General features: G+C 46.3%; 1 protein-coding gene across 4 annotated transcripts in view; it reads right to left on the reverse strand.

Moving 5' to 3' along the window:
* CA10 (carbonic anhydrase 10 (inactive)) overlaps positions 1–27,940 on the reverse strand; it is a 320,755-nt gene that overhangs the window by 290,086 nt on the left and 2,729 nt on the right. Inside the window, exons 1-2 of one of the 4 annotated variants that reach the window (XM_085863337.1) lie at positions 21,865–22,228; positions 19,422–19,652 (exon numbers count right to left, since the gene is read on the reverse strand). The exons of 1 other annotated variant lie outside the window; for it this stretch is intronic. Coding sequence is in view for 2 of the 3 variants with exons in the window: in XM_085863336.1 (XP_085719462.1) it covers positions 21,865–21,967 (103 nt within the window). In the remaining variant the exon portion in view is untranslated. Of the gene's footprint in view, positions 1–19,421; positions 19,653–21,864; positions 22,229–27,940 lie in introns of those variants that run through there. 2 more of the 4 variants (XM_085863336.1, XM_085863334.1) reach the window with 2 other exon arrangements.

Consider the following 27,940-nt stretch of genomic DNA (forward strand, 5'->3'; position numbering starts at 1 on the left):
CGACAACTTTATCAAATTTCTAAAATCCTCAATTTTCATACAAAAAATAAAATAGGCTGGAATTTCCAAAATTGTTAATTTTCATCCGATTGACTTGAAAGTTAAAGAGGAGTTGCATATTTGGTTAGTAAATTCAATCACCAATTATTTTTGAGGTCAACATAGACCAGAAGGTTAATCTAGGCCAAAGGTTAACAACTAGGCCAAAAGGAATAACCTGGTGTTGGCTTAGCAGTTAGGGTGGTGGCTTGGGATCCTAGGGTACTGAATTCAAGTCCCATTAGCTGCTGAATTAACACCAGGGGGTGGACTCAGCCTGTCATCCTTCTGAGGTCGGTGAAATGAATACCAGTGTAGGAGCCAAAAGGCTGCACACGAAGGGAAGGGGTATCGACGGATTTATTAAATCAAGGATTGGTGTGGCACAGGCATGATGGGCCGAATGGCCTCCTCCTGTACATAATTTCTTTGCAATTCCTTGTAACTGAGGTTAAAAGTTTTAAAGCCTCAATTTCCATCCGATTGACTTAAAATGTCAAAATGATTTGCATATCAGGTCACTGAACTCAATGAACAAGTGAACTTGTTTTTTTGAACTCAACATACGATTTTTGAACTCAACATAGGCCAAAAGGTCAACATAGGATAAATTTCTAAAATCCTCAATTTTCATCTGATTGACTTGAAATTTCAAGAGAATTTGCATATCATGGAACTGAATCCAGGCACCAATTATTTTTGAGGTCAACATCGACCAAAAGGTCAGTCTAGGCCAAAGGTCAACAACTGAGGTGAAATTTATTAAATCCTCAATTTTCATCCGATTGACTTAAAATTTGAAGAGGATTTGCATATCTGGTCACTGAATTCAATGAATAAGTATTTTTGAGGTCAACATAGACCAAAACGTCAATCGAGGCCAAACATCAACAACTTCCGGTTCTGGGTTTGGAGCGTCGACAGGTCTCCTTCAGGGCTCTCTGCTGATGATCTCAAAGTTAAGTTTCCGGTCGTTATCTGTCCCGTTTTAACTGTATATTTTCTCACCTACATGTTACTGTGTGTTCCTAGTTCGGTTTTGTTTCAAAAATCGTGTTATTTTGTGAGTTTTCGTCGACCTTGTCTTACCGGGTGCTTGAGGCCGACCAATCCCTCCCCTTGGTGTACGATCGTGTTTATTTGTATTTTCTCCCCATTACCTTCAATTTCTATCTTCCCCACTTTCCCATTGTCCCCCATCCCTCCCAACAAAACACTCTTTCTTGTCTTAAATCCAAATATAAAAATAAAAATAACTACCTTTCTCCTTGCCCACTCACGAGTCTCGATTCTTCTTCTTCGTCTTCTTCTTCTTCTTACTCCTGCCGGCACATCATCTATATTCTACTGAGCTGACCCTCTCTCACCATTACCTTCACGATTTCTTCCTACAACCTTCCATTCCCGAATCTTACATGTTCTTCAAAAATACATTAAAAATAATCTACTTCCTTGTATCCTTTCAATCTCTACACCTCCTGTCACCACGTGTCTCTCTCTCTCCCTCTCTTTCTTCCTGGTACTTTTCATCAACCCAGCAGCTTCACACTGCGTTTACCGTTCCAAATTCACCAAACACTTCCACGATTTTACTTCAACCTTCCCTTTTCCAAATGTTACGCAATCCTTATTTAAAATAAATAATTTCACTTTTGACTGTACACCTCCCATAGCCAAGTGCTTCTCCCATAACCACGTGATCTTTTACACCCCCTGTGTTTACCGATCCTATTTCACCATTCACCTCACGATTTTTTTCAACAACACTTCCGTCACCTAATCTGATGGAAACTCTCTCAAACAATAATAATAATAACAATAAAAACGATCTCTTATAATGCTTCATCTTCCTCTTTCACACGTGTGGTTCTCTTTACTGTATCATATTGCACAACTCTTCTACTGTTTAAACAGACTGCTCTCAATTTGACCTTTCCTTCATACCTTGCGGAAAAAATCCAACTGTTACAGCGTTTCTTCTCTCCATTCTCTGAATTCGCCTTTATTGCATCCATCAAGAAATGTGTTTAATCGCATCTCTGACCTCAAACTTTAAAAACCCAGTTTGCTATGAATGTTCACTTTCTATCAACCATTCTTTTTTTTTCCATTTTCAGTGCTAACTCACTCCTCTCACCCTTCCCTCTCAAAGCAACCATCACACGCTTCTCCCTCCAAGCCTCCCTCTCACCTCTCTCAAAAACTCCCCCCTCACCTTTCTCCCTCAACTCTCCCCACTCACCCTTCTCCCACCATTCTCAAAGTTGCCCCCCTCTCATCCACAAAGCTACCTCCTTCCCCTTCCCTCTCACCTCCATCTCTTCACTCCACCTCCTCAAATCCTCAACCACCTTCTGCCCCCTCTCTTGTCCACCCTCTCCCCCAGCACCACAGAGCCTTTTCTCCTCCTCATACGGCCCCTCCCCGAGCTATTCTGCAATCCCCCACACTCTTTCAACAACTCTCTTACCTCCCCCCACTTCATACTCCTCCCTTGTCCTACCCTCCCCCTCCCCTCCCCTGCATCCAAATCCTCCTCCCCTCCCTCTTCATTAACAGTGTGGACCTCAAATATCCTGGGCCATCACTCAAACCTGACAGATCTTTCCATACAGGTTGCCACTGATAAACCAGACATACTCTGCCTAACAGAAACTTTCCTCCCACAAGACGTGTCTGACTCCCAAGGATCTCTCCCTGGTTACTCCCTCCTCCGGTATGACACACTTGAGCTTCGTCCTGGTGGAGAAGTTGCTCTCTTCATCAAAGACTCTATTCCTCACTCTCCATGCAATGCCCAAACTACCCCACACCCCCAGTAATACCTCTGGTACGGCTTCCCCTCCACTCCCACCTCATGTTTATATGTGTACTGCACCACCCACCAAACAGTGATGACTCCATCTTCACCTCACTTTCCAAAAACATGGACCAACTTCTATCTTTTATCCAAACTCTCTCTTCCTCATATGTGGTGACTTCAATTGTCATCATGCCAGTTGGCTAGGTGTGGGTACCTCTCTCACCTGTCATGGAACTTCAGCAAAAGCTTTCTGCGACTCATTGGGACTGACTCAATTGGTCAACTTCCTGACCCGGATGGTACTCCATCTCTTCTGGATCTGATTTTGACAAATTTCCCTGACAATATCTGCTGCTCTTCCTCCACTCCAATCGGTTCTTCTGAGCACGTCCTTGTCAAAGTGGACATCTCTCTGGCTATTATCAGAGAACCACCTCACCGCCCTCGAGTCTGGCATTTCACTCAAGCCAACTGGCAGGGTCTCCAAGCAGCCATCAGACGTATAGACTGGTCTCCTATCGCTACTTTCTTCAACATCAACTCATCCTGGGAATTCTTTCAAAGAAACTTGCTCTTCCTCATGCACAGATTTATCCCCTCTCGTCTTCAGTTGTCCTACCCTTCCTCCCGCCCTTAGTTCATTGAAGCTTGTGGTGAGGCAGTTGTCCTGAAACAACTTGCCTTTGCCTCATGGAAAGCAAACCCAACTGAGGGTAGTCTCAGTTCCTTCCATAAAGTTTGGAACAAGTGTGTATCTACCCTCAGGAGAGCCAGAAAACAACATCTTTCTAAGTTTAAGTCCAAACATTCAAACCTCTTCCCCTCCTCAAAATCCTGGTTGCATCTAATAAAATCTGTTTGTGGTGTATGTGCCCGTTCCATCCCCTCCCTTACCTCAAATGGCCACACTGCTGATACCGCACGTGAAAAAGCTGAATGCCTAAACTCGGAGTTTGCAGCTAAATCTTGTGTCCTAAACTCATCACTTTCTCTACCCACCTTACCAAGTCGCACCCAACTGTCCCTGGACTCTGTGTCCTTTTATCCTGACAAGGTGGAGAGCTTGCTGTCAAACCTCAACTCAGATTCTGCAACCGGTCCAGATGACATCAGCCCACGTGTCCTCAAAGCCTGCTCTTCTGCTCTTGCTCACCCTCTCTCTGTTCTATTCACTCTCTCATTTGCCCAAGGTCATCTGCCATCTGCTTGGAAATCAGCAAACATTACTGCCCTGCATAAAAAGGTGCAAAAAGAGATCCATGCAACGACAGACCGATCAGCCTTCTCCCAATCATCAGCAAGGTTAGGGAATCCATCATTGCTTCAGACATTAAATCCTTCCTCTTCTCCAATGGCTTGATTTCCGATCATCAATTTGGTTTTAGACCAGGTCACTCTACCCTGGAGATGCTGCTTCTGCTCTCCCAACAATGGATGGAGGTCCTCAATGCCGGACACAATATCAGAGCCATATCCCTAGACATATCACGTGCTTTTGACATGGTCTGGCACCCTGCCCTACTCACCAAACTCTCTTCCTATGGTATCCAAGGCCATCTCCACTCATGGCTTGCAGACTTCCTTCCCGTCACAGTCAATGTGTGGCCCTAAATGGAGTTATTTTATCCCCTCTTCCTGTCCAGGCTGGAGTTCCTCAAGGTAGCGTTCTGGGCCCTGTTCTTTTTCTGGTTTTTCAACAATGATCTCTCCCACTCTGGAAAATCCTCTTTATCTCTTCGCTGATGACTCCACCCTCTGCCGTACCATCTGTCATCCCTCAGACCGGCATGCAGCAGCTTCTTCGCTCACTGCAGATCTGGATAAATCACAAACTGGTCCAACACGTGGAACATGTCTTTCAATCCGGACAAATCTCACACTCTCACTGCGTCTCTCGGAAAGGACCATTTAGAACCCCCCCCCCCCATCCACTTTCTCAACAATCCTCTTGAAGAAGTCCTTTCTTTCAAGCTTCTGGGTCACTATCTGCCATGACCTTTCCTGGGAAAGCCACATTTCCAACCTGGCCTCCAAAGCCAGTCGCCGACTGGGAATCCTCCATCGTGCAAAGTCCTTCCTCGGCCCACCTGAGCTCCTGACCACAAACAAAGCTTTCATCCGCAGCCGGATGGAGTACTACTCTCCCCTCTGAGCTGGTGCTCCTGCCTCTCACCTTTCTCAGCTTCACGCTGTGGAAACCAAGGCATTTTGGATCATTGGTATCTCCCGCGGTGAGGGTGAGTCTTTGAGCTAGTCAATCTAACTCTCTCACCGCAGGCAAGTCGGTGGTCTTTCTGTCTTCTACCGACTCCTCTCCGGTCTCGCCCCCCCCTACTCTGTCTGCGATTTGTCCCCAACATATTTCCGCAGGGCACTCAAGGTCTGCCAGCAACCTCTTCTGGTAAAACTACCAAAATCACGAATCACTGCTCACCTTCACTCTTTCATTCCTCTTTTTCCCCGCCTTTGGAACAAACTCTCATACTCTCTTCAATCCCACTCCTCCCTCCAGGTCTTCAAAACAGCTGTTCACCACCATCTCATATCGTCCCCCATCCAAAACCACAATCTTTTCTATCCCCGTTAATCCACCCCAAACCCAGCTCCTTCAAATTCCCTGCTTTCCTTCCTGAAAGTCTCTGTAGTGTCCATCCTGTTTACCCCGTGTACGCCGCCCCATCCCTCTCCCTTCCACAGATCTCATGTTTCTGTTCCCCACTGTTTTTTCCTTCCCACTCCCACCCCTCTTGTCTCCTTCTCCCCTTGTTGTACCTTCTGTGTGTTCGCTCTCATATGAGCCTCGACATTGCATGCAAAAATAAATGGATAAATAAATAATAATAAAAATTTAATTGTTCCTCGATCATAAACTTACGTTTGTAGACAGACAGACAGACAGACAGACAGACAGACAGAATTGAGCCAATTGCTTAACCCTGCTTTTCACTTTGCGTGCGCGGGATAACAAAGTACGGAAATTTCAAAGTTATCAATCTCCTTATGAATGATAAAGTTATACTTTGTGACGGCCAATGGTGGACAACACGGACTTTGTCTCGTTGACCTCATCACAAAGCCGATCATATTGAAAAAACACTAGTTCCTCGATCATAAACTGCCCTTTCAGAGTTTAAAAAAAAACTCTGAAAAATCAAAACGTTTTCACCTTGAAGTGTCTTCGGAGTGGCAATGTCGGCACCAGTGACGTCACACAAAGCCACATATAATATAATGTGACAAGCCGGTAGGCGACATGGGTGGTCGCTAGACTAAGGCGAATTTGAAATATGTAAATAAGAGAACACATCAGATGGCATTTTTGCCGTTCGTTGTTCCATATAGGAACATGACGAGCAACTGTCCATTCATCATTTGTGTTCGATTCCCGAACCCTACGTTAGGGAATCCCAATGCGAACGTTGGGGTGAAAGCATATAGTAATATAATTGCATACTAGTCATACATTTTTTGACGGATCGGGCTAAAAAAAAAAAATTGCCGATAAAAAAAAAACGAGGAAGCCGATTTTTGAAAGAAAAAAAATTCGGATTTTTTCAAAAAATTCAAAGTCCCGTTGCTAGGCAACGGTGGTGCCCATAGCAACGGTGCTCAAAAGCATACAACTCGATCCTGGTATGAACCTACCAGTCAAGTTTCATCAAAATCGGTTGACTCCTCTGGCCTCCAGAGCTGTCCATTACATACAAACATACAGACAGACGTACAGACGGACGGAAAACCTGAGACTAGGGGTGGTCTAGCGACCACCCAATTATTTTGCTCTTTCTTTTCTTATTTTCTTTTTTAATTCCGAAGGTTATTTCTCTGCTGAGGTTCGAGAACGATCGAAATGACTTGAGAACAACATTAGTTCAATCCAGAAATGTCAAATCCATTCATCCACAAGTTGCGATCCCAAAAAAGATCTTCAGTCTTTTTCATTGTTCACATCGCTAGGCAGGGAAGAACAGGGTCTTACATCAAACCTGCCTTGAACACATATATCTCAACATTTTTTCCAAAAAAAATGACTGAAATACTCATCTTTCGAGCTCCAGTTTAGAGCACGAATGGCTTTCCATGACAAGGTAAGAATACTGAGTAGAGTTATTTTTGTAATAAGTATTTTGTGATTACAATTCCCAACAAGGTTTCTCCTTTTTATGCCACTAGGGCTGCGATATCTCAGCACTGTGAGACGAGACGTCACCTGCATTGATAACGAAGCTGGTGGTTGTGAAATTAATTGAATAAACAAACGACCGTGCTGCTTCCAATGTGATTATAGGAATTTTGGGGGAAAGTGCGTGCTTTGCGAAGCACTATCTCCGAGACGAGGGAAAATTAGTTGATGCGAGGTTTATGTTCCGGCACTGCTCGGACGCGTGTTGAGAAAGCCAATGTGGTTCAGCTCGGACTCGAGACCGATGGCTGTGGCTGCACTAAAGCTTTGATGATGAGCGACTAGGGATGTACTTGTAGTGGATGCTTTGGGCTGTTGGTTATGGTTCTCGGTTGGTCTTGGTGCTTCCACTGGTCAACTACGTGTGTTGATATTTATTTGCACAACATCAATAACGTGTTCATTGGGGATAAAAGCCAAAAGGATGCAAATGACACAAATAGTGTTGCGGAAATGGCTTCTCGGAGTTAACAATGTTTCGCTTGGAAATAGTTATTTCCATGGCCATGGTTAGTGTAAGAGTGCGGTAAATTAATTGTCATGGAATACGCGTCGATATTTGGATAGAGAGGATGTTGTTTCCCCTCCCAATGTTTCTTTCTAAAACCCTTCTCCCTCACCGCCTTAATTAATGTTTTACCCTCTGTAAATCTGTCTTTCATGTGTTTTTGGGGAATAACGGTCCTGCCAGCATAAATTTTGGTACGCTCTGGGCAACATCATGGGGCAGGGCGAGAGTCAAGGGGTTAAAGGGGGGGGTTATGCCTGGTGTTGGCTTCATGGTTAAGGTGGTGATCCTGAGTTCAAATCCCCCTTTGCTGTTGAATTAATGCCAGGTGGGGTTGACTCTGCCTGTCATCCTTCTGAGGTCGGCAAAATGAGTGCCAGCTTGCTGGTGTCCTGTGTCGGAGTGGCGATCCGTCCAGGATTGTGTCCAATAGCCAAGGAGACTGCTTAGGCAGCACCAATGCTCTGCACAGAGTATGATCACAATGGATGGATGGATGGGGAGGTTGGATATCTGTGTCCATCTGATCTGGGGTTCAGCTGGGAAGGACGTGCCGAAGGAAGCTCCTGCGGATCCCTCCCGTCATCCCCAATCATTCGTTCCTTGTCTGACTGAAAGCTGCTGCCACAACTCGAGCCTGTTCTCCTGCTGACGTGCGGGATCATGGATCCCTGCCTGCCTGTCTCTGGCCACTCCATTTCGGTGGTCGTTCCGTGTGACTTGCGGTGCCTGCATGGACCACAATTGGGTATTTCGTGTGCTGTCAACATCTCGCTTTGGTCTTTCTACTGTGGTGTCTGATGCCATAAGGTTAGGCGAAGTAAGAATCTTCCATTTGTACAAATCCCTGATGTGCATGTTTCATTTATTGTAAATAACACTGTGATTATTGCATTGTTGTTCTTCCCCCTTCCCCATTTCAATACACACTTTAAACTCACTGAGTCTCTAATTGAGTTAGTCGGACTACTGTTGATCACTGGTGTGAAAGCCATGTTGACTTGTATAATCCTTTTAGAGGATAATTGGGTTCGAACGAGTAACGCTCCATTGAAATTACTCTCATGCTGGGAGTGGTGATTCGCTTGCACAGCCACCGCCATTCTGAGTAGTTGGTGTCGAGAGAAGTCTGACGCGCCACCCGATCAGCTACGGATGTTCAAAATTGAGTGAGGTATAAGTGCAAATAGGCCCTTGATCCAGCTTGGAATAGCTGAATCGGTTGGCTGATATGACCACTACAACAATATAGTTTATTTTTAATTTTTAAGTAACCTGACGATATTAAAGTCAAACTATCAGTAATGGACAACTGCTGCAGGTAACACAAGACACGAGAAATTCGAAAATCCTCAAAATACAGATGAGATCGCCAAAATCAATTCTCCAAAACATCAAAAGAAACAATAATTTTATTCCCTCAATTTTGTATGGCTCTGGTGGGGAAAGAATACGCTCAGGGACACTGCCGAGAAAAGTGGGTGAAGACAGAGCTGGGTGAATGAAGCTTGCTTGGGCCTGCCCCATTGGAACAGTCAAGGGAAGAAAGATGCTCAGAGACCAAATTTCGGGAGTTTTTTTGTTTTGTTTTGTTTTTTGTATACCTTGTCGACGCTCGTATGAGAGCTAACATACAAAGCACAGCAAGGGGGGTCAATAAGACAAGAGGGGCGGGAGTGGGAAGGACAAAACAGTGGGGAACAGAGACATTAGGCGATCTGTGGAAGGGAGAGGGATGGGGCGGGGAACATGGGGAATACAAGATGGACATTACAGGGACTTTCAGGAAGGAAAGCAGGGAATGTGAAGGAGGTGGGTTTGGGTGGATTATCGGGGGTAGAAAAGATTGAGGATTTGGATGGGGGATGATAAGAGGTGGTGGTGAACAGTTGTTTTGAAGACCTGGAGGGAAGAATGGTATTTAACAGAGTGAAGGAGTTTATTCCAAAGGCAGGAAAAAAGAGGAATGAAAGAGTGAAGGTGAGCAGTGATTCGTTATTTTGGTAGTTTTACCAGAAAGGGGGTTGTTGGTGGACCTTGAGCGCCCTGCAGAAATATGGTGGGGGGAAATCGCAGACAGAGCAGGGGGGCGAGACCAGAGAGGAGATGGTAGAAGACAGAAAGACCACTGACCTGCCTGCGGTGAGAGAAAGTGAGAGGCTCAAAGACTCAGCCTCATTGCGGGAGATGCCAATGATCCGAAATGCGTGAAGCGTTTCCACAGCGTGAAGCCGAGAAAGGTGAGAGGCAGGAGCACCAGCCCAGAGGGGAGAGCAGTACTCCATCAGGCTGCAGATGAAAGTTTTTTTGTTTTTTGGGAAACGGAATTTATGCTTCGCAGCAATTATCGTGGTGGATATGGAGAGCTCGTAAGTCGGAAAGGGAGAGAGATGGGGGATGGCACAATCTGCCGGGTAAGGCTTACCGTCCTCATCATCAATTCAATACGGGGGTGCATTTATCGCCAGGTCGGGAATTTATCCCATATCAGACATACGATGGCTATCTCGCTTGCAGTTATGATCTCAATTCAATAAACGTATCAAAAAAGGAAGATGCAAACTTAACATGATGACAACTCAAATTGGCAGTGTTGTTAACAATATGCAATGTAGGAGCTGTTGCAAGAATAAGACAATTACTGTTTGTTTTCCCCTTGGCTTATAAGTTCCAGATCCACCTTTTAATGTTTATCTTCAACTTAGAACCATGAATTACGACCCTTTGCGCTGCCGAGCACCCCATTAGAATGTAAATAATAGTTTTCTTAAATCAATTTTGTCATATTTACATTAAAAATGGTTTTACCTGTAAACTGTGAAATGAATAGCTCATTTTGACCACTCCATTGTTTGTTTACTTGACTTATTCAGCTTCTTGCAGAATGTAATCAAATATATATATGTATATATATATATATATATATATATATATATATATATATGTGATATATACATTTGGTATGCACGTATAATGCAACCCAACTTCTGCTTGCAGTCTGCAAGCATGCCCGACGAGTACACACACACACGCACACGCGCGTGCACACACATATATGTTTACTACTTGGGTTACTCGATCAAGATCAAGTTATTTAGACTTGAGCATTAATATTTTATTTGAATAGACTCATGATCATCCAATGGTGACACTTCACTACATTGGCCGGGAGAGAGGCGGAGTTTTGACTGTGCATGAGCATTTCGTGCGGACGGCCATGTGCGGTTACAGAAGTCATCGTTGTTTTTAGTTCTTACATCAATTCGATCAATAATTGAAAGTTTATATTGTGGTGTTGACCTTTCGCATGTGAAAATTTCAGGACACAACCAATTTCAGATAAATTGAACCAGGGTTTGGAAATACATAAGAAGCGACCAAACAAATTCTCTGTCTCTGTGTCTGTCTCTGTCTGTCTCTCTTTGTCTCTCTCTCTCTCTCTCATGGAGGAGAATACCTGTTCCCGACAGTCGTGGTTAATCCATTTTAAATTCAGGATGTAACACAACAATATGTGACAAAAGTCAAGGGGTGTGAATACTTTCTGAAGTCACTGTTGGTGTGTAGGTATGTGTATGTGTGTGGTGTGTGTGTGTGTGTGTGTGTGTGAAGTTCAGAATGAAAGAAGGAAATCAGAAGGTTTGCACCAACAGTTACAACTGAAAGTGGCCTGAGTGACAGTACTGAGCACAAGGACCCGTGATAAGCAAGTAAAAGTGCGTTTCCAGGTTCTGACAGATGCTCGTTTTTTTGCGACACAAACCGTCTCGATGAAGTAGACCCACACGACGAGCCGAACACACTGCTCGTCGCACATGAAAGCTCGCGCGCATCGCACTAAATCTGTTTATGTGAAGAAGAGAAGTTTACTGATTTAATTTCTCTGGCACAGTGCAGTCTTATTTAATTTGTGAATTATCGTGGTGGATGTGGAGCGCTCGTAAGGAGGGAAGGGAGAGAGATGGGGGATGGCACAATCGAGTAATAAGTTGTTACACGAAGTGCTTTGGGATATTAATTAGTGCTATTTCAACTTTTTCTTTGGAAGAACCAGGGGACGAGTACCAAATGACTCTATAAGAGCTTGGAGGGGTGAATGCTGATTGCGAACGCTTTGCAGAAGTTGCAGATGCGAGTTTTGAAGTCGAATTCAAGAGGAATGGTAAGACCCACATTGATGGTGTGGAGGTGGCACACTTACCTTTGAGCTGTCTGGTGTTGGTTTGATTCCCCACCTGACTATAAAGTCTCTGATTGGTGCTTCACAGACAGGGCGTTCCCTCGGATGGATGTTAAAGCAGTCGGTGGACCTTGAGGATCCTTTGGTGTCCTTCGTAAAGAGTCGGCGAGTTATCACCAGAACCATGAACAGAATACAAATTCCCACTGAAATCAGCTCCAGTCAAGCATCAAGTCTGGCCAGCGAGTTCAAGAACGACGAAGGCCAAAAAGATTCCCCCGGCCAACCCCATAAGGTGGGAATAGTCTGGGCCGTAAAAGGTGTGTAGACGGAGCATTGGGGGAGAAACAATGATTTCGTGAGGATCTTGAGGAGTAAATACATGTTGATGGTTTCAATTCGACTTGGGCCTTTGTTTGTAAACGGAAGAGTAATGAAGGTCTATGCACATCACTCTTGGAGGAAGTTAGCCTTTGTTTTATTGGTAAGCAATTCCCACAGTCAGGTGCATTGAGCTTTAATACACGCAAGGGAAATGAACATGATGGCAGGTAAGGTAACAAAGAGGGCGAAATGAGGATATTATGATGGCACATTACATGTGAACATGACCATTTTGGTCTTCATCAAGTGCAGAGACCTTTGAGCTAATACTGGACTTTCAGCAAGAACTTGATTTTGTACGTTTGGGTGAAAGTGGGAGGTCAGACGTGGGGAGGGTGCGACAAGGCATGGGGGATTGAGACTGTGGGAAGCAAGTGTTTTATAATGAACTCGCAAATAACTAGAACGGCACTCAATAGAGCGCATGCCTCTGCCAGGCTGAACAGTTTACGTTTTGTATCCCACTGATAGGCCAGATCTGGATCCGGAGCTCCAAAATCGAATCGGCTTGTTCTTCTCACCTACCCAACTCGTGCACCAAGTTTTGTCATAACTCGTCCACAACTTTTTGAAATACCATGCAATATATCGTTTTTGGCCCCGTCTCTCAGTGGTGAAGAATCGCTTAAAAAATTTAAATTCTCGAATCCGGGTCCACATCTTCACCAAAATCTAATCAATTTTTTAATGTCGCACACCCAACCTGTCCACAAAATTTCGTTCGAATCCGTAATTTTTTTTTTTGAGATATCATGTTAAATATCGTTTTTATCCCAATCTATCGATGGTGAAAAATCACTGAAAAATTCTCGTATCTGGATCCGGACCTTCACAAAAATCTAATCAATTTTTTTGTGTCGCACACCCAAACTGTCCACCAAATTTCATCTGAATCCGTACGTATCTTTTTGAGATATCATGTTAAATATCGTTTTTAACACGATCTATCGATGGTGAAAAATCACTGAAAAATTCTCGTATCTGGATCCGGATCTTCACCAAAAATATAATCAATTTTTTCGTGTCGCACACCCAAACTGTCCACCAAAATTCGTACAAAGCTCTTTGAGATATCCTGCTCACAGACAAACCGACAGACAGGGTGAAAATATAACCCTCCAGACACCTTCGGTAATAATCTTATAGGTGTGGGACTGCAAATAAATTTGTGAATTGATTGATGTTGGTTGCATAAATCGATTTATACTAGAAACAGGTGTCCCCCTCGGAAGCGGCAAGGGGTGAGGGTGGAGGGACTTTAAGTTGCAGATGGCCATCACAACTTAGTGCATCGTTCCCATGCACAAAGTGTATGTATTTATGCCATCATAAGCTATCTATCATCTTTACATGGCATTTGTCCAAGGCGGAAAATCCCCTTGGGTAGCGGGGCATATGAAGTCGCTACAACCTGCGTCGTGTGACCCCTCGCCCCCCTGGAAAGTTTGGTTGAGATTGGATAAGTAACTACCGAATGTATCGCAGTCAGACAGACAGACAGACAGACAGACACCAAATTGCACATTTTACGATAATTTCGTTCAGTGGTTTAAGAGTGCATAGAATACAGAGCACGAATGTAAATTGGCCACATTGTTTTTGATTTTATTTTGTAAGCTTTTCATGCAGAGATACTATTGTATTTATAATACTGTACACCACTGGGACTTGTAATACCTTCTCCCACCTGGAGCGGCACTACATGATGCACATTTGCAAAGAGAATTTGCATCGTCTCCCCCCTCCCGAACCCCTGAAACAATGAAAAAAAATTTTAAACTCTGAAAACCATTCTGGGCACACTCCAAGTACAACCATGAAATTTAATTTCATTCCGTCCAATGGTTTATGAGTGCATACACATCAAGCACACATTTGCATGTACCTACACCTACACCTGGAATTTTGTCGAGAGGTTCTTTAGTTTAATACTTAGCATTAGAATTGGGACACATCTTATGTGATGTCTTTTAAAGTGCTCTTGATATGTGTATGCTTTGTCTGTTGTGCAAAGTTTAGGAACTACTGAAGCGGTTTCAGGCAGGAGATGAACCGAGTGGTTTGCCATTGCCTAAACACTGGTCGTCCATGCAGGAGTTTGGACAGGAGGCAGACATTTAATGGCTTATTCGTTTTGAAAGGCACTGTGGAATTGTTAATGTCTACAAGTGAGTACTCGCAGACAGAACAACTGAGACCAATAGGCCAGGGTACATGATGACACGATACCCTGCTCGTGAAGCTCCAGGGGGACAGTTTGTGGTGGATCCTGTTCTTTTGGAGAACCTACCCCAGACTGGACAATGTGGTGAAGTCCCCCCCCCCTCGAGCAATCCTATCATTGTGGTTCTGATGTACCATATCAATTTAAACTCCTTGCATCCATAACAGGTGAACTGTGAATATCGGTGCATGCTTTATCCGATCCACACGGTACCTGCTGAACCACCTGCTCTGATTAACTCTGTTTCCAGTTGCACAATTTTCATCGATCATAGTGCACCATTGCGATCAATGTGAATGGAGAACAATATATGGTATCATATGGTTTGTGGTTTGTTTGTTTTGTTTGTATCGTTATTATTGAGATGCTTCGGTCCACAGATGGTCTCAGTTATGTGTTTAGTATCCCAAACATTCACACCCGTGGGAGCTCGAGCTGGATGAGGGTATCGTGAGTAATTTCAAATGGAAGACGTTGAACATACTGAACAAAATGACTGAACAGGGCATTTTCCGGGGAGGTGGGTATCTTACCCAACTTTACTCTTAAGCCTAAGGCATTACTTTTATGTGAATTCAGTGTGTGAATTTAAAAGTTTCAATGAAAGAAAGTCGAGACGAAGCAACAAAGATAGAGCGCGGTACATGGCGTGGTCACGCGTCATGACCATCCAACTAGAGACTAGGTGTGTGCACTGTCAGTGTCAGCCCCCGAAACGGAGAAACCCAAAGACAATTTAACAATGTACAAATCGACTTGTAATAAACTACCATTGCCATAATTTACAAACCCAAAGCACTGTAAGAGCAACGGTAGTTGCAGCTACGTTTGCAGGAAAGCCGACGTGGCACGCGTCCACACCACGAGGATACTTAATGGCGACTCGCTAAACAGCTACAAGCAATTATGACCGGGTGGGTCAATGTTACGCCACGCAGGAGCAACAGCAACAGCAGTGCGGTCGATAGATCGATCGCTTGGCTGCAGTTAACTGCAGCAATTAGCCTGGTGGAGGTCCCCGCGTGTCTCGCTCGTGGTGCATGGGGCCCAGAGCCCGTCCGAATCTGCACCTTCAGGATCTTCTTATCGATTTTCAGGCAGTTTGATTATCTGTGATTTGTGGTCGTCTTATCTCTGCCCACTCCTCCTCAATCTCCACTTCTTTTTCCTTTTCATGCCTCTTTGAGTGTTGAGGTCACCATTGCTGCCACTTATATCCCCGATAGTTCTGGCAACCGTTGTGTAACTGAACATATTGCAAGTCGAGCCGAGCGTCATCCTTTGCCATAATTTTTGACAATTTTGCTTCGCTTAACTGGCTCAATCTGTATGCCTGAAAAGTTTAGAGAGAGAGAAAAAAAAGCAAAACCTTAAAGGCCATGTACTTTTAACGGACACAAGGAGGAGGTGGTGGTAGAGGTGGGATTCCGACCGATGCATACTTGGTGCATATAGGAGGTAGGAGGGTCACAATCCTCTCCTTATTTCCGTTCATATTAGATCGATGGTCCCTTACCTGAGAAAACTACTAACATCACCATCATTGTAATCTTCAGCTTGATACTTCCCAATGCTGGGCAAAAGCCTCTCCCTTAGCATCCCAAACTTTTTGATATATTCTTCGTGTCTCTTCCACACCAACTTGTCTCTCCATTCTGCTGCGCATGGTCTTCCATATAACGGTTGCTAATCTGTTTTTAACCTGCTCGACCTTCTGCCTTTTCTTCTTGCAAAGGTGTCTGGCCCCATCTTCATTCAACTCTTTTAGCAATCGTTGCAATGTCGGTAACTGTTATCTAATCCATGGGTTCGTTTTGGAGTCTCTCCTCAACCCGTCAGCATCATCTCCATACTGTGTCTTGTTTGCATTTTCCTTTCCATTGCTCCACTCAAAGTCGAGTTTTCACTCCCATAGATCATCGCTGGCATTACGCACCAATTGAAGACTTCTTCACTTCGCTCGCCAGAAGAGTCCGTTTGTTTCTTGCAAAATCGAAGATTTTCAAGTATATTGGTCAGTCGATTTGGTTGTTGTGTCTGTCTGTCTGTCTGTCTGTCTGTCTGTTTATCGCGTCAAAGTCACAATTTTAAACCAATCTTCACGAAACTTCACCACATAGTAGAGATTGTCAAAATGAAGAAGCCTATTGTTTAAGTCAAAAGGTCTGCAGAGGCCAAAGGTCAACAGCTTAGGTGAGATTTCTAAAATCCTCAATTTTCATCCGATTGACTTGAAATTTGAACAGGATTTACATTTCAGATCACTGAAATCAACCAGTGAATTACTTTTGAGGTCCACATGGGCCAAAAGGTCAACATAGGCCCAAGGTCAACACCTAAGGTGGTATTTTTGAAATCCTCAATTTTCATCCCATTGACTTGAAGTTTGAAGAGGATTTATATTTCAGGTCACTGCATTCAACCACCAATTATTTTTGAGGTCAACATTGACCAAAAGGTCAACATAGTCCAAAGGTCAATAACTTAGGTGGGATTTCTAAAATGCTCAATTTTCATCCGATTGACTTGAAATTTTAAGAGGATTTATATTTCAGATCACTGAAATCAACCAGTGAATTATTTTTGAGGTCACCATCACCCAAAAGGTCAACATAGGCCCAAGGTCAACACCAAAGGTGGTATTTTTGAAATCCTCAATTTTCATCCCATTGACTTGAAATTTGAAGAGGATTTATATTTCAGGTTACTGCATTCAACCACCAATTATTTGAGGTCAACATTGACCAAAAGGTCAACATAGTCCAAAGGTCAACAATTAAGGTGGTATTTCTAAAATCCTCAATTTAAAAACCTCAAATTGTCACTTTTCATCCGATTGACTTGAAATTTGAAGAGGAGTTGCATATTTGGTCATTTAATTCAACCAGCAATTATTTTTTAGGTCAAATTAATTTTTTGGGATTTTGCCAGTATCGTGCTCTGCACAACGTCGTCTTCTTGTTCGTTTGTTTGTTTGTCTGTCTGTCTGTCCATACATAATGTGCAAAAGTAGGCCACAGACACATGTTATCTTTTTTCAGCTGAAACCCTCTGTAAACGATGTGCTCTTAAGAATGTATGTCTATAAAGTACGTACTGTACTATTACAATGTGAGCACATCTATAAAAGGATGTACTATTAAGAATGTAAGTACGTCTATAAAGTACATGTATTGAGAACGTTAGTGCATCGATAAAGTGCGTACTATACAAATACATCGACATCTGTAAAATACGTGTATCTATAAAATGCGTACATCTACAAAATGCATACAATTTTACGTGAATCTACATACAATGAAACCATAATGTTCTGTTTGTGCACGGTATGAACATAAACCCACATGGTCAATGCATCGTCTACACACCACACAAACACCAAACAAAACAAGTCCTGACGAGGGTCTGCAATCTCTGATTTTTCTAGTTGAGACTTGTGAAGCACCAGGATTTGGTGCATTGGGATTATTTTTCTATAAGAAGTCTTTAGATTTGCTGAGAGCTATCCATCCTGTTCTTATATCCTTCTGCCGGTCGCATCTCCTATCCAAGACGCACGTACTTTGGAACTTCCTCCAGTCCTTTGTCATCGACTTTCATCTCTCCTTTTCCTGCACAGCTGTTATACGTACACCTTCGATTTAGACATCCAGCTTCAGCACTACCTTTCTGCTTTTGCTATTTTTCATTCATTTGCACACCTAAGATCTCGTCGGTGTTAACATTTCACCTTTACGGGCAGGTTTTTTTGAATCGAAATGGAAAATGTCTTTGGGATGACAAGCAGAGTCCGAAAGCTTTGTAACAACCCCAGATTCAGTTGAAGGATGGTGGATTGCCACCAGTTTAAGGATGGCGGATTGCCACCGAGCATGCTGCAGGCAGGCGGCCCTCGTGGGAAGTTGAGAAGAAAGCTGGTTGGGGTTGGTGCCACAGGCAGGAAGGCCCTCTCATTGGAGGAGGGGGGGGGTCGGTTTCAAGGGAGCGAAGGGAAAATTTTGTGGTCAATCTGTCGTTATTCATGAACATTTAAGGGCAGACATGAAATCGATGCACCTAATCGCGTGGGAAGGCAATTGCAATGAATTTAAACTTTGCGGCACACTACAAACCCGCATAGGATGCTTCAGTGGTTTTAAAAACACCGTTCACTTATGGCCTTGTAGCGAGCGAACCAAAGTCATCAAATCCAATGACAAAATATGGCTGGACCTTTCCCTCCTGGCATCCGACTCAGGATTCAGATCCAGGAAAATTGCAGCTTTCAAGCTTCCGAGCAATGGCATTCACACTTTCTAGATCCTTTTTACGTTTGCTCTCTTCCTTTCAAATTCTACTCTTTGAACCTCGTTCCAAACGGGTGATGTTTGAAGTTATGATGAGAGGACGTGCGGAAGAGCTTCTTCAACATGTCCGTGCTTCGTATAAACAAACGGAGTGTCACTTACAAACCGTTGCAGATGAGATAGTCTGGTTCAACGGATTCCAAAAGTTTAGATTAACAACCTGCCTCTGGTTTAAATCTCTTCCAGCAAGGGACGAAGGAGCAGGAGCCATTCAAAATGTATGGAACCAAAGGCAAGGATTCTCTTTGCTTCGTCGTTGATCGAACGGATGAAAAGAGAAAGATGGGGGTTTTGAATGGAGGTAATAGGTTTGCCATAATGAGCACATGCCTGTGAGGGTGGTTGGCTTTGGATCTCAGGATCCTGAGTTCAAATCCCCCTCGGCTGTTGAATTAATACCAGGTGGGGTTGACTCTGCCTGTCATCCTTCCGAGGTCGGCAAAATGAGTGCCAGCTTGCTGGTATACTGTGTCGGAGTGGCGACCCGTCCAGGGTTGTACCCAATAGCCAAGGAGACTGCTTAGGCAGCACCAATGCTCTGCACCGAGTATGGTCCTGATGGATGGATTGATAACTAGCAGGCAGCCAGACACTATGAGGATTGTGCAAATGGAGGGGACACTACCCTGAAATACATGGTGTTGCACTCGCGCGGTTTGGTCTCCGAGCACTGCAGAGATAATATTCAAGTGTCGTATCCATTGGGCTTCCTCGTGTTAAGTCAATACGTTGTTCTCTCAGGTGCATGTCTTACCTGTGTGCTAGGGGGAGCGTGAACCCTGACAAAGGGTCTGTGGGTTGCGCGTTTTCACGAGGTGGAGATGGGTCTCCTCTGCTGGGTCTCCTCTCGCTCTCATGGAGATGTCTAATTGACTCGGCTTCCATGACAGACCGCCATACCAGCATTTTTCATCAACGACACCTCAGGCGTTTCAAGCGATGTCGTCGACCTCATGGTGGCAGGTTGTTTGGAGTTACTTCAGTTCTGCACACACCGTTTAATCCACCATCAAAGACTCGTGAAAGCTTCTTCCTCAGTGTGTTTATTTTCCACTCTTCCCGCCAAGGCTTCAAATGGATGGCACACCATTCCTGATCTTTTCTCCTCAAATTAACCCTCCCGCACCTCTCCTTATCTAATTTCTAGGATACAAGGTTTCCTTCTCTCTACTCTGACTGTCTCTCTCTCTCTCTCTCTCTCTCTCTCTCTCTCTCTCTCTCTCTCTCTCTCTCTCTCTCTCTCTCTCTCTCTCTCTCTCTCTCTCTCTCTCTCTCTCTCTCTCTCTCTCTCTCTCTCTCTCTCTCTCTCTCTCTCTCTCTCTCTCTCTCTCTCTCTCTCTCTCTCTCTCTCTCTCTCTCTCTCTCTCTCTCTCTCTCTCTCTCTCTCTCTCTCTCTCTCTCTCTCTCTCTCTCTATCTCTCTCTATCTCTCTATCTCTCTATCTATCCATCCATCCCTCCCTTTGTTGCATCCAGGTGTTGTACTCACTGTCCCACTGCCACCCTCTATCACCTCTCTCTTCCATGAGCTGAGTTATTGGATATGATTCGTTTTGAATGTCCATCCCTGCCGGGAATCAGGACAGACGTTTTATTAACATATCTGGGGAGAGACACAACACTTCACATGGACCTCATGTTCAAACTCAGGACCGAAACTTTCTCGGCCTAGCTCTTCCAGCGCGTCACTGTGAGCATTACAATAGTGCGAGGAAGGGAGCCTGAGATCCTATGCACACATGTCGGGACAAGGGAGGGCAGGAGCGATCAAAGCGGGGGATTCGGGGACGGTAAGACAGATGCTGGTGAAGGTCACACCACATACACCACCCAAATAGTATTTACCCCCCACTGCCTTACCTTGCACACCTCACATCACGTAACAGTACAGCTCTCTATTGGCTAACTGGGGGGAGTGGGATGAGGTTGGGTGATGGGAGAGAATCAGGGTGATCGAGCCCCCTCCTTGTCTTTAGTGTTGGGAGAGAATCGTCTCACTGGATTAGCACCAACCAGTCGCAGTCGCTGTGGCAGTGCATCGTAGTTGTGCATCGTAGTCGGCGCATCTTAGTGGAGACTGTGATTGACATTCTTGCACTCTCATTGCATCGTCTTGCTTTTGTACTGGAATATTTTGTGGACCTGTGCTGCCTACTCATTTCACAGGTAACCTTAGCCCCTCTCCCTAAGGTAATGATTGTTTCGCTCCTGCACCTCTCTCATACATCTGTTGTTTTAAATAGTTCGTGGTTGGGCTTCTTCGTTTGGCAAATGTTTTCTCAATAAAAAGAAACGAAATGGTTTTCATTGATTTGGAAAAGGAACAAGAAAGTGATCATCAGATCTCATTGGACATGTTCAAACGGAAGGGGGAATGAACTCGGTAAATGTATCCTCGTATCACGCTGTCACCAACGAATGAACACCTCCATCCACTTATCTCACACCACCACCACTCCCACCACCACCATCACAACCACTCCCAACACCATCACCACCACTCCCACCACCACCACCACCCCCACCACCACTCCCAACACCATCACCACCACTCCCACCACCACCACTCCCACCATCACCACCACCACTACCACCACCACCACCACCACTACCATCCACCACCACCACTCCCACCACCACCACCACTCCCACCACCACCACCACTCCCACCACCACCACCACCACTCCCACCACCACCACCCCCCCCACCCCCTCCACCACCACCGCACCCACCACCACCACCACTCCCACCACCACCACCACCACCATCACCACCACTCCCACCACCATCACCACCACTCCCACCACCACTCCCATCACCATCACCACCACTCCAACCACCACCACCACCACTCGGCTCGCAATGCTCAGTCTCTCAGCCCAGCCTTTACAGTAAAACACAAAAAGGGTGAAATCGAACCCGACACAGGATTAGCTGCCGAGCTTCGTTCTTCTTTTACCTTCACCGTATTATATGTATTACGTACAAACGCCCCCACATCGCACCACCTCCCCCTTTATAAGCCCAAAACAAATAAACAACCCCCCCCAACCCCTCAGCGATTAATCGAGAGTCGAATTGTGTAAAATGATTTCAAATGACGACATGAACCCCCCGACTCGTGTCGATCCCGCTCAAAAAATTTCACTTCACTAAACGGGAAAACCAAAGTTATCATTTTACCGGCAACAACCCACCGGCGGTGGAATACAAGAAGAAGAAGAAGCAGCAGCAGAAGAAGAAGAAGAAGGGTCGCACGATGAAGCTGAGCGGCTGCAGGACGCGCGCTCCTCGCGCCATCTCGGGCGCTCTCGGGCGCTCGCGCGCTCACTCGCTCATTGCGCGCGCGCCCCGCGCGCCGACACTCCGCGCCTCCACCCCGTCCCGCACTTATGAGCTCGTCCCACTGTGTGCTGATCCCGTGTTTATTTATTACACTTTTGTTGCCCCCAATAGCGCATCACGGCCGTCCCTGTACATGTACGTCCCGACGTCCGGACACTCTCTCTCTATCTCCGTTCGCTTTGCTCCGTTCGCCGCACACTGAACGCTCCCTCCGCATCCCCTCCGCCCTCCCTGGGCCCGGCCAATGCGGGCTCACCCTCCCCTTCCCCACCTTCCCAGTGATGCTTATCTCGCTCTCCCTCACAACTGTGATTCCTCCCACTCTTCGGGCTTCTTCCCTCCGTGCGAGCGGCCTGCAACACACTCAGAGCAGCAGTCGTCGCTCAATGGGGGAATGGGACGAATGAAAACCGAGCGAGTTGGTCGCAGGAGTCTTACATGCTGCTCGTTATGAGCCTCGGATCGACATCGAATCAAGGAGGAAAGATTTAAAAACAATAATAATAATAATAACATATCAACCGTTCCTGAGTTGATAATATTATATATTATTGAGTTACTCTTGGGTTTTTATTTTTGTTTGTAATTCTGTTATTTATCGATTATTGATTTTCCTCTTTGCCGTTTCTGCAATTCAATCCTCCACGGTTCCTGCTGCTGCGACTGATGCTTGCAACGTTTCCACTCACCCTTCTCTCCCGAAACCCTCCCCACTTCTCCCAAAACCGTCTCCACTCACCCTTCTATCCCTAAACCTTCTCCACTCACCCAAACCTTCTCCACTCACCCTTCTCTCCCGAAACCCTCCCCACTTCCCCCAAACCTTCTCCACTCACCCTTCTCTCCCAAAACCTTCTCCACTCACCCTTCCATCCCTAAACCTTCTCCACTCCCCAAACCTTCTCCACTCACCATTCTCTCCCAAAACCTCCACTCACCCTTCTCTCCCAAAACCTTCTCCACTCACCCTTCTATCCCAAAACCTTCTCCACTCACCCTTCTCTCCCAAAACCTTCTCCACTCACCCTTCTCTCCCAAAACCTTCTCCACTCACCCTTCTCTCCCAAAACCTTCTCCACTCACCCTTCTCTCCCAAAACCTTCTCCACTCACCCTTCTCTCCCAAAACCTTCTCCACTCCCCCAAAGCTTCTCCACTCACCCTTCTCCCCCAAAACCTTCCCCACTCACCCTTCTATCCCAAAACCTTCTCCTCTCACCCTTCTCTCCCAAAACCTTCTCCACTCACCCTTCTCTCACAAAACCTTCTCCACTCACCCTTCTCTCCCTAAACCTTCTCCACTCCCCCAAATCTTCTCCACTCACCCTTCTCTCCCAAAACCTTCTCCTCTCACGCTTCTATCCCAAAACCTTCTCCACTCACCCTTCTCTCCCTAAACCTTCTCCACTCCCCCAAACCTTCTCCACTCACCCTTCTCTCCCAAAACCTTCTCCACTCACCCCTCTCTCCCAAAATCTTCTCCACTCACTCTTCTCTCCCAAAACCTTCTCCACTCACCCTTCTCTCCCAAAACCTTCTCCACTTACCCTTCTCTCTCAAAACCTTCTCCACTCACCCTTCTCTCCCTCAACCTTCTCCACTCCCCCAAACCTTCTCCACTCACCCTTCTCTCCCAAAACCTTCTCCACTTACCCTTCTCTCCCAAAACCTTCTCCACTCACCCTTCTCTCCCAAAACCTTCTCCACTCACCCTTCTCTCCCAAAACCTTCTCCACTCACCCTTCTCTCCCAAAACCTTTCTCCACTCACCCTTCTCTCCCAAAACCTTCTCCACTCACCCTTCTCTCCCAAAACCTTCTCTACTCACCCTTCTCCCCAAACCTTCTCCACTCACCCTTCTCCCCCAAACCTTCTCCACTCACCCTTCTCTCCCAAAACCTTCTCCACTCACCCTTCTCTCCCAAAACCTTCTTCACTCACCCTTCTCTCCCAAAACCTTCTCCACTCACCCTTCTCTCCCAAAACTTTCTCCACTCACCCTTCTCTCCCAAAACCTCCCCCACTCACCCTTCTCTCCCAAACCCTTCTCCACTCACCCTTCTCTCCCAAAACCTTCTCCACTCACCCTTCTCCACTCACCCTTCTCCCCCAAACCTTCTCCACTCACCCTTCTCTCCCAAAACCTTCTCCACTCACCCTTCTCTCCCAAAACCTTCTCCACTCACCCTTCTCTCCCAAAACCTTCTCTACTCACCCTTCTCCCCCAAACCTTCTCCACTCACCCTTCTCCCCCAAACCTTCTCCACTCACCCTTCTCTCCCAAAACCTTCTCCACTCACCCTTCTCTCCCAAAACCTTCTTCACTCACCCTTCTCTCCCAAAACCTTTCTCCACTCACCCTTCTCTCCCAAAACTTTCTCCACTCACCCTTCTCTCCCAAAACCTTCTCCACTCACCCTTCTCTCCCAAAACCTTCTCCACTCACCCTTCTCTCCCAAAACCTTCTCCACTCACCCTTCTCCACTCACCCTTCTCCCCAAAACCTTCTCCACTCACCCTTCTCTCCCAAAACCTTCTCCACTCACCCTTCTCTCCCAAAACCTTCTCCACTCACCCTTCTCTCCCAAAACCTTCTCCACTCACCCTTCTCTCCCAAAACCTTCTCCACTCACCCTTCTCTCCCAAAACCTTCTCCACTCACCCTTCTCTCTCCCAAAAACCTTCTCTACTCACCCTTCTCCCCAAACCTTCTCCACTCACCCTTCTCCCCCAAACCTTCTCCACTCACCCTTCTCTCCCAAAACCTTCTCCACTCACCCTTCTCTCCCAAAACCTTCTTCACTCACCCTTCTCTCCCAAAACCTTCTCCACTCACCCTTCTCTCCCAAAACTTTCTCCACTCACCCTTCTCTCCCAAAACCTTCTCCACTCACCCTTCTCTCCCAAAACCTTCTCCACTCACCCTTCTCTCCCAAAACCTTCTCCACTCACCCTTCTCTCCCCAAAACCTTCTCCACTCACCCTTCTCTCCCAAAACCTTCTCCACTCACCCTTCTCTCCCAAAACCTTCTCTACTCACCCTTCTCCCCCAAACCTTCTCCACTCACCCTTCTCCCCCAAACCTTCTCCACTCACCCTTCTCTCCCAAAACCTTCTCCACTCACACTTCTCTCCCAAAACATTCTTCACTCTCCCTTCTCTCCCAAAACCTTCTCCACTCCCCCTTCTCTCCCAAAACTTTCTTCCCTCACCCTTCTCTCCCAAAACCTTCTCCACTCACCCTTCTCTCCCAAAACCTTCTCCACTCACCCTTCTCTCCCAAAACCTTCTCCACTCACCCTTCTCCACTCACCCTTCTCCCCCAAAACCTTCTCCACTCACCCTTCTCTCCCAAAACCTTCTCCACTCACCCTTCTCCACTCACCCTTCTCCCCCAAAACCTTCTCCACTCACCCTTCTCTCCCAAAACCTTCTCCACTCACCCTTCTCTCCCCAAACCTTCTCCACTCACCCTTCTCTCCCAAAACCTTCTCCACTCACCCTTCTCTCCCAAAACCTTCTTCACTCACCCTTCTCTCCCAAAACCTTCTCCACTCACCCTTCTCTCCCAAAACTTTCTCCACTCACCCTTCTCTCCCAAAACCTTCTCCACTCACCCTTCTCTCCCAAAACCTTCTCCACTCACCCTTCTCTCCCAAAACCTTCTCCACTCACCCTTCTCCACTCACCCTTCTCCCCCAAACCCTTCTCCACTCACCCTTCCCTCACAAAACCTTCTCCACTCACCCTTCTCTCCCAAAACCTTCTCCACTCACCCTTCTCTCCCAAAACCTTCTCCACTCACCCTTCTCTCCCAAAACCTTCTCCACTCACCCTTCTATCCCAAAACCTTCTCCACTCACCCTTCTCTCCCAAAACCTTCTCCACTCACCCTTCTCTCCCAAAACCTTCTCCACTCACCCTTCTCTCCCTAAACCTTCTCCCCTCCCCCAAATCTTCTCCACTCACCCTTCTCTCCCAAAACCTTCTCCACTCACCCTTCTATCCCAAAACCTTCTCCACTCACCCTTCTCTGCCTAAACCTTCTCCACTCCCCCAAACCTTCTCCACTCACCCTTCTCTCCCAACACCTTCTCCACTCACCCCTCTCTCCCAAAATCTTCTCCACTCACTCTTCTCTCCCAAAACCTTCTCCACTCACCCTTCTCTCCCAAAACCTTCTCCACTCACCCTTCTATCCCAAAACCTTCTCCACTCACCCTTCTCTCCCAAAACCTTCTCCACTCACCCTTCTCTCCCAAAACCTTCTCCACTCACCCTTCTCTCCCAAACCCTCCTCCACTCACCCTTCTCTCCCAAAACCTTCTCCACTCACCCTTCTCTCCCAAAACCTTCTCCACTCCCCCAAAGCTTCTCCACTCACCCTTCTCTCCCAAAACCTTCTCCACTCACCCTTCTATCCCAAAACCTTCTCCACTCACCCTTCTCTCCCAAAACCTTCTCCACTCACCCTTCTCTCCCAAAACCTTCTCCACTCACCCTTCTCTCCCTAAACCTTCTACACTCCGCCAAATCTTCTCCACTCACCCTTCTCTCCCAAAACCTTCTCCACTCACCCTTCTATCCCAAAACCTTCTCCACTCACCCTTCTCTCCCTAAACCTTCTCCACTCCCCCAAACCTTCTCCACTCACCCTTCTCTCCCAAAACCTTCTCCACTCACCCCTCTCTCCCAAAATCTTCTCCACTCACTCTTCTCTCCCAAAACCTTCTCCACTCACCCTTCTCTCCCAAAACCTTCTCCACTTACCCTTCTCTCTCAAAACCTTCTCCACTCACCCTTCTCTCCCTCAACCTTCTCCACTCCCCCAACCCTTCTCCACTCACCCTTCTCTCCCAAAACCTTCTCCCCTCACCCTTCTCTCCCAAAACCTTCTCCACTCACCCTTCTCTCCCAAAACCTTCTCCACTCACCCTTCTCTCCCAAAACCTTCTCCACTCACCCTTCTCTCCCAAAACCTTCTCCACTCACCCTTCTCTCCCAAAACCTTCTCCACTCACCCTTCTCTCCCAAAACCTTCTCTACTCACCCTTCTCCCCAAACCTTCTCCACTCACCCTTCTCCCCCAAACCTTCTCCACTCACCCTTCTCTCCCAAAACCTTCTCCACTCACCCTTCTCTCCCAAAACCTTCTTCACTCACCCTTCTCTCCCAAAACCTTCTCCACTCACCCTTCTCTCCCAAAACTTTCTCCACTCACCCTTCTCTCCCAAAACCTTCTCCACTCACCCTTCTCTCCCAAAACCTTCTCCACTCACCCTTCTCTCCCAAAACCTTCTCCACTCACCCTTCTCCACTCACCCTTCTCCCCCAAAACCTTCTCCACTCACCCTTCTCTCCCAAAACCTTCTCCACTCACCCTTCTCTCCCAAAACCTTCTCCACTCACCCTTCTCTCCCAAAACCTTCTCTACTCACCCTTCTCCCCCAAACCTTCTCCACTCACCCTTCTCCCCCAAACCTTCTCCACTCACCCTTCTCTCCCAAAACCTTCTCCACTCACCCTTCTCTCCCAAAACCTTCTTCACTCACCCTTCTCTCCCAAAACCTTCTCCACTCACCCTTCTCTCCCAAAACTTTCTCCACTCACCCTTCTCTCCCAAAACCTTCTCCACTCACCCTTCTCTCCCAAAACCTTCTCCACTCACCCTTCTCTCCCAAAACCTTCTCCACTCACCCTTCTCCACTCACCCTTCTCCCCCAAAACCTTCTCCACTCACCCTTCTCTCCCAAAACCTTCTCCACTCACCCTTCTCTCCCAAAACCTTCTCCACTCACCCTTCTCTCCCAAAACTTTCTCCACTCACCCTTCTCTCCCAAAACCTTCTCCACTCACCCTTCTCTCCCAAAACCTTCTCCACTCACCCTTCTCTCCCAAAACCTTCTCCACTCACCCTTCTCTCCCAAAA

The sequence above is a fragment of the Eptatretus burgeri genome, chromosome 17 (assembly GCF_056783735.1).
Source record: "Eptatretus burgeri isolate ZD-2024b chromosome 17, Ebu_testis_v1, whole genome shotgun sequence".
NCBI classification, from domain to species: Eukaryota; Metazoa; Chordata; class Myxini; order Myxiniformes; family Myxinidae; genus Eptatretus; species Eptatretus burgeri.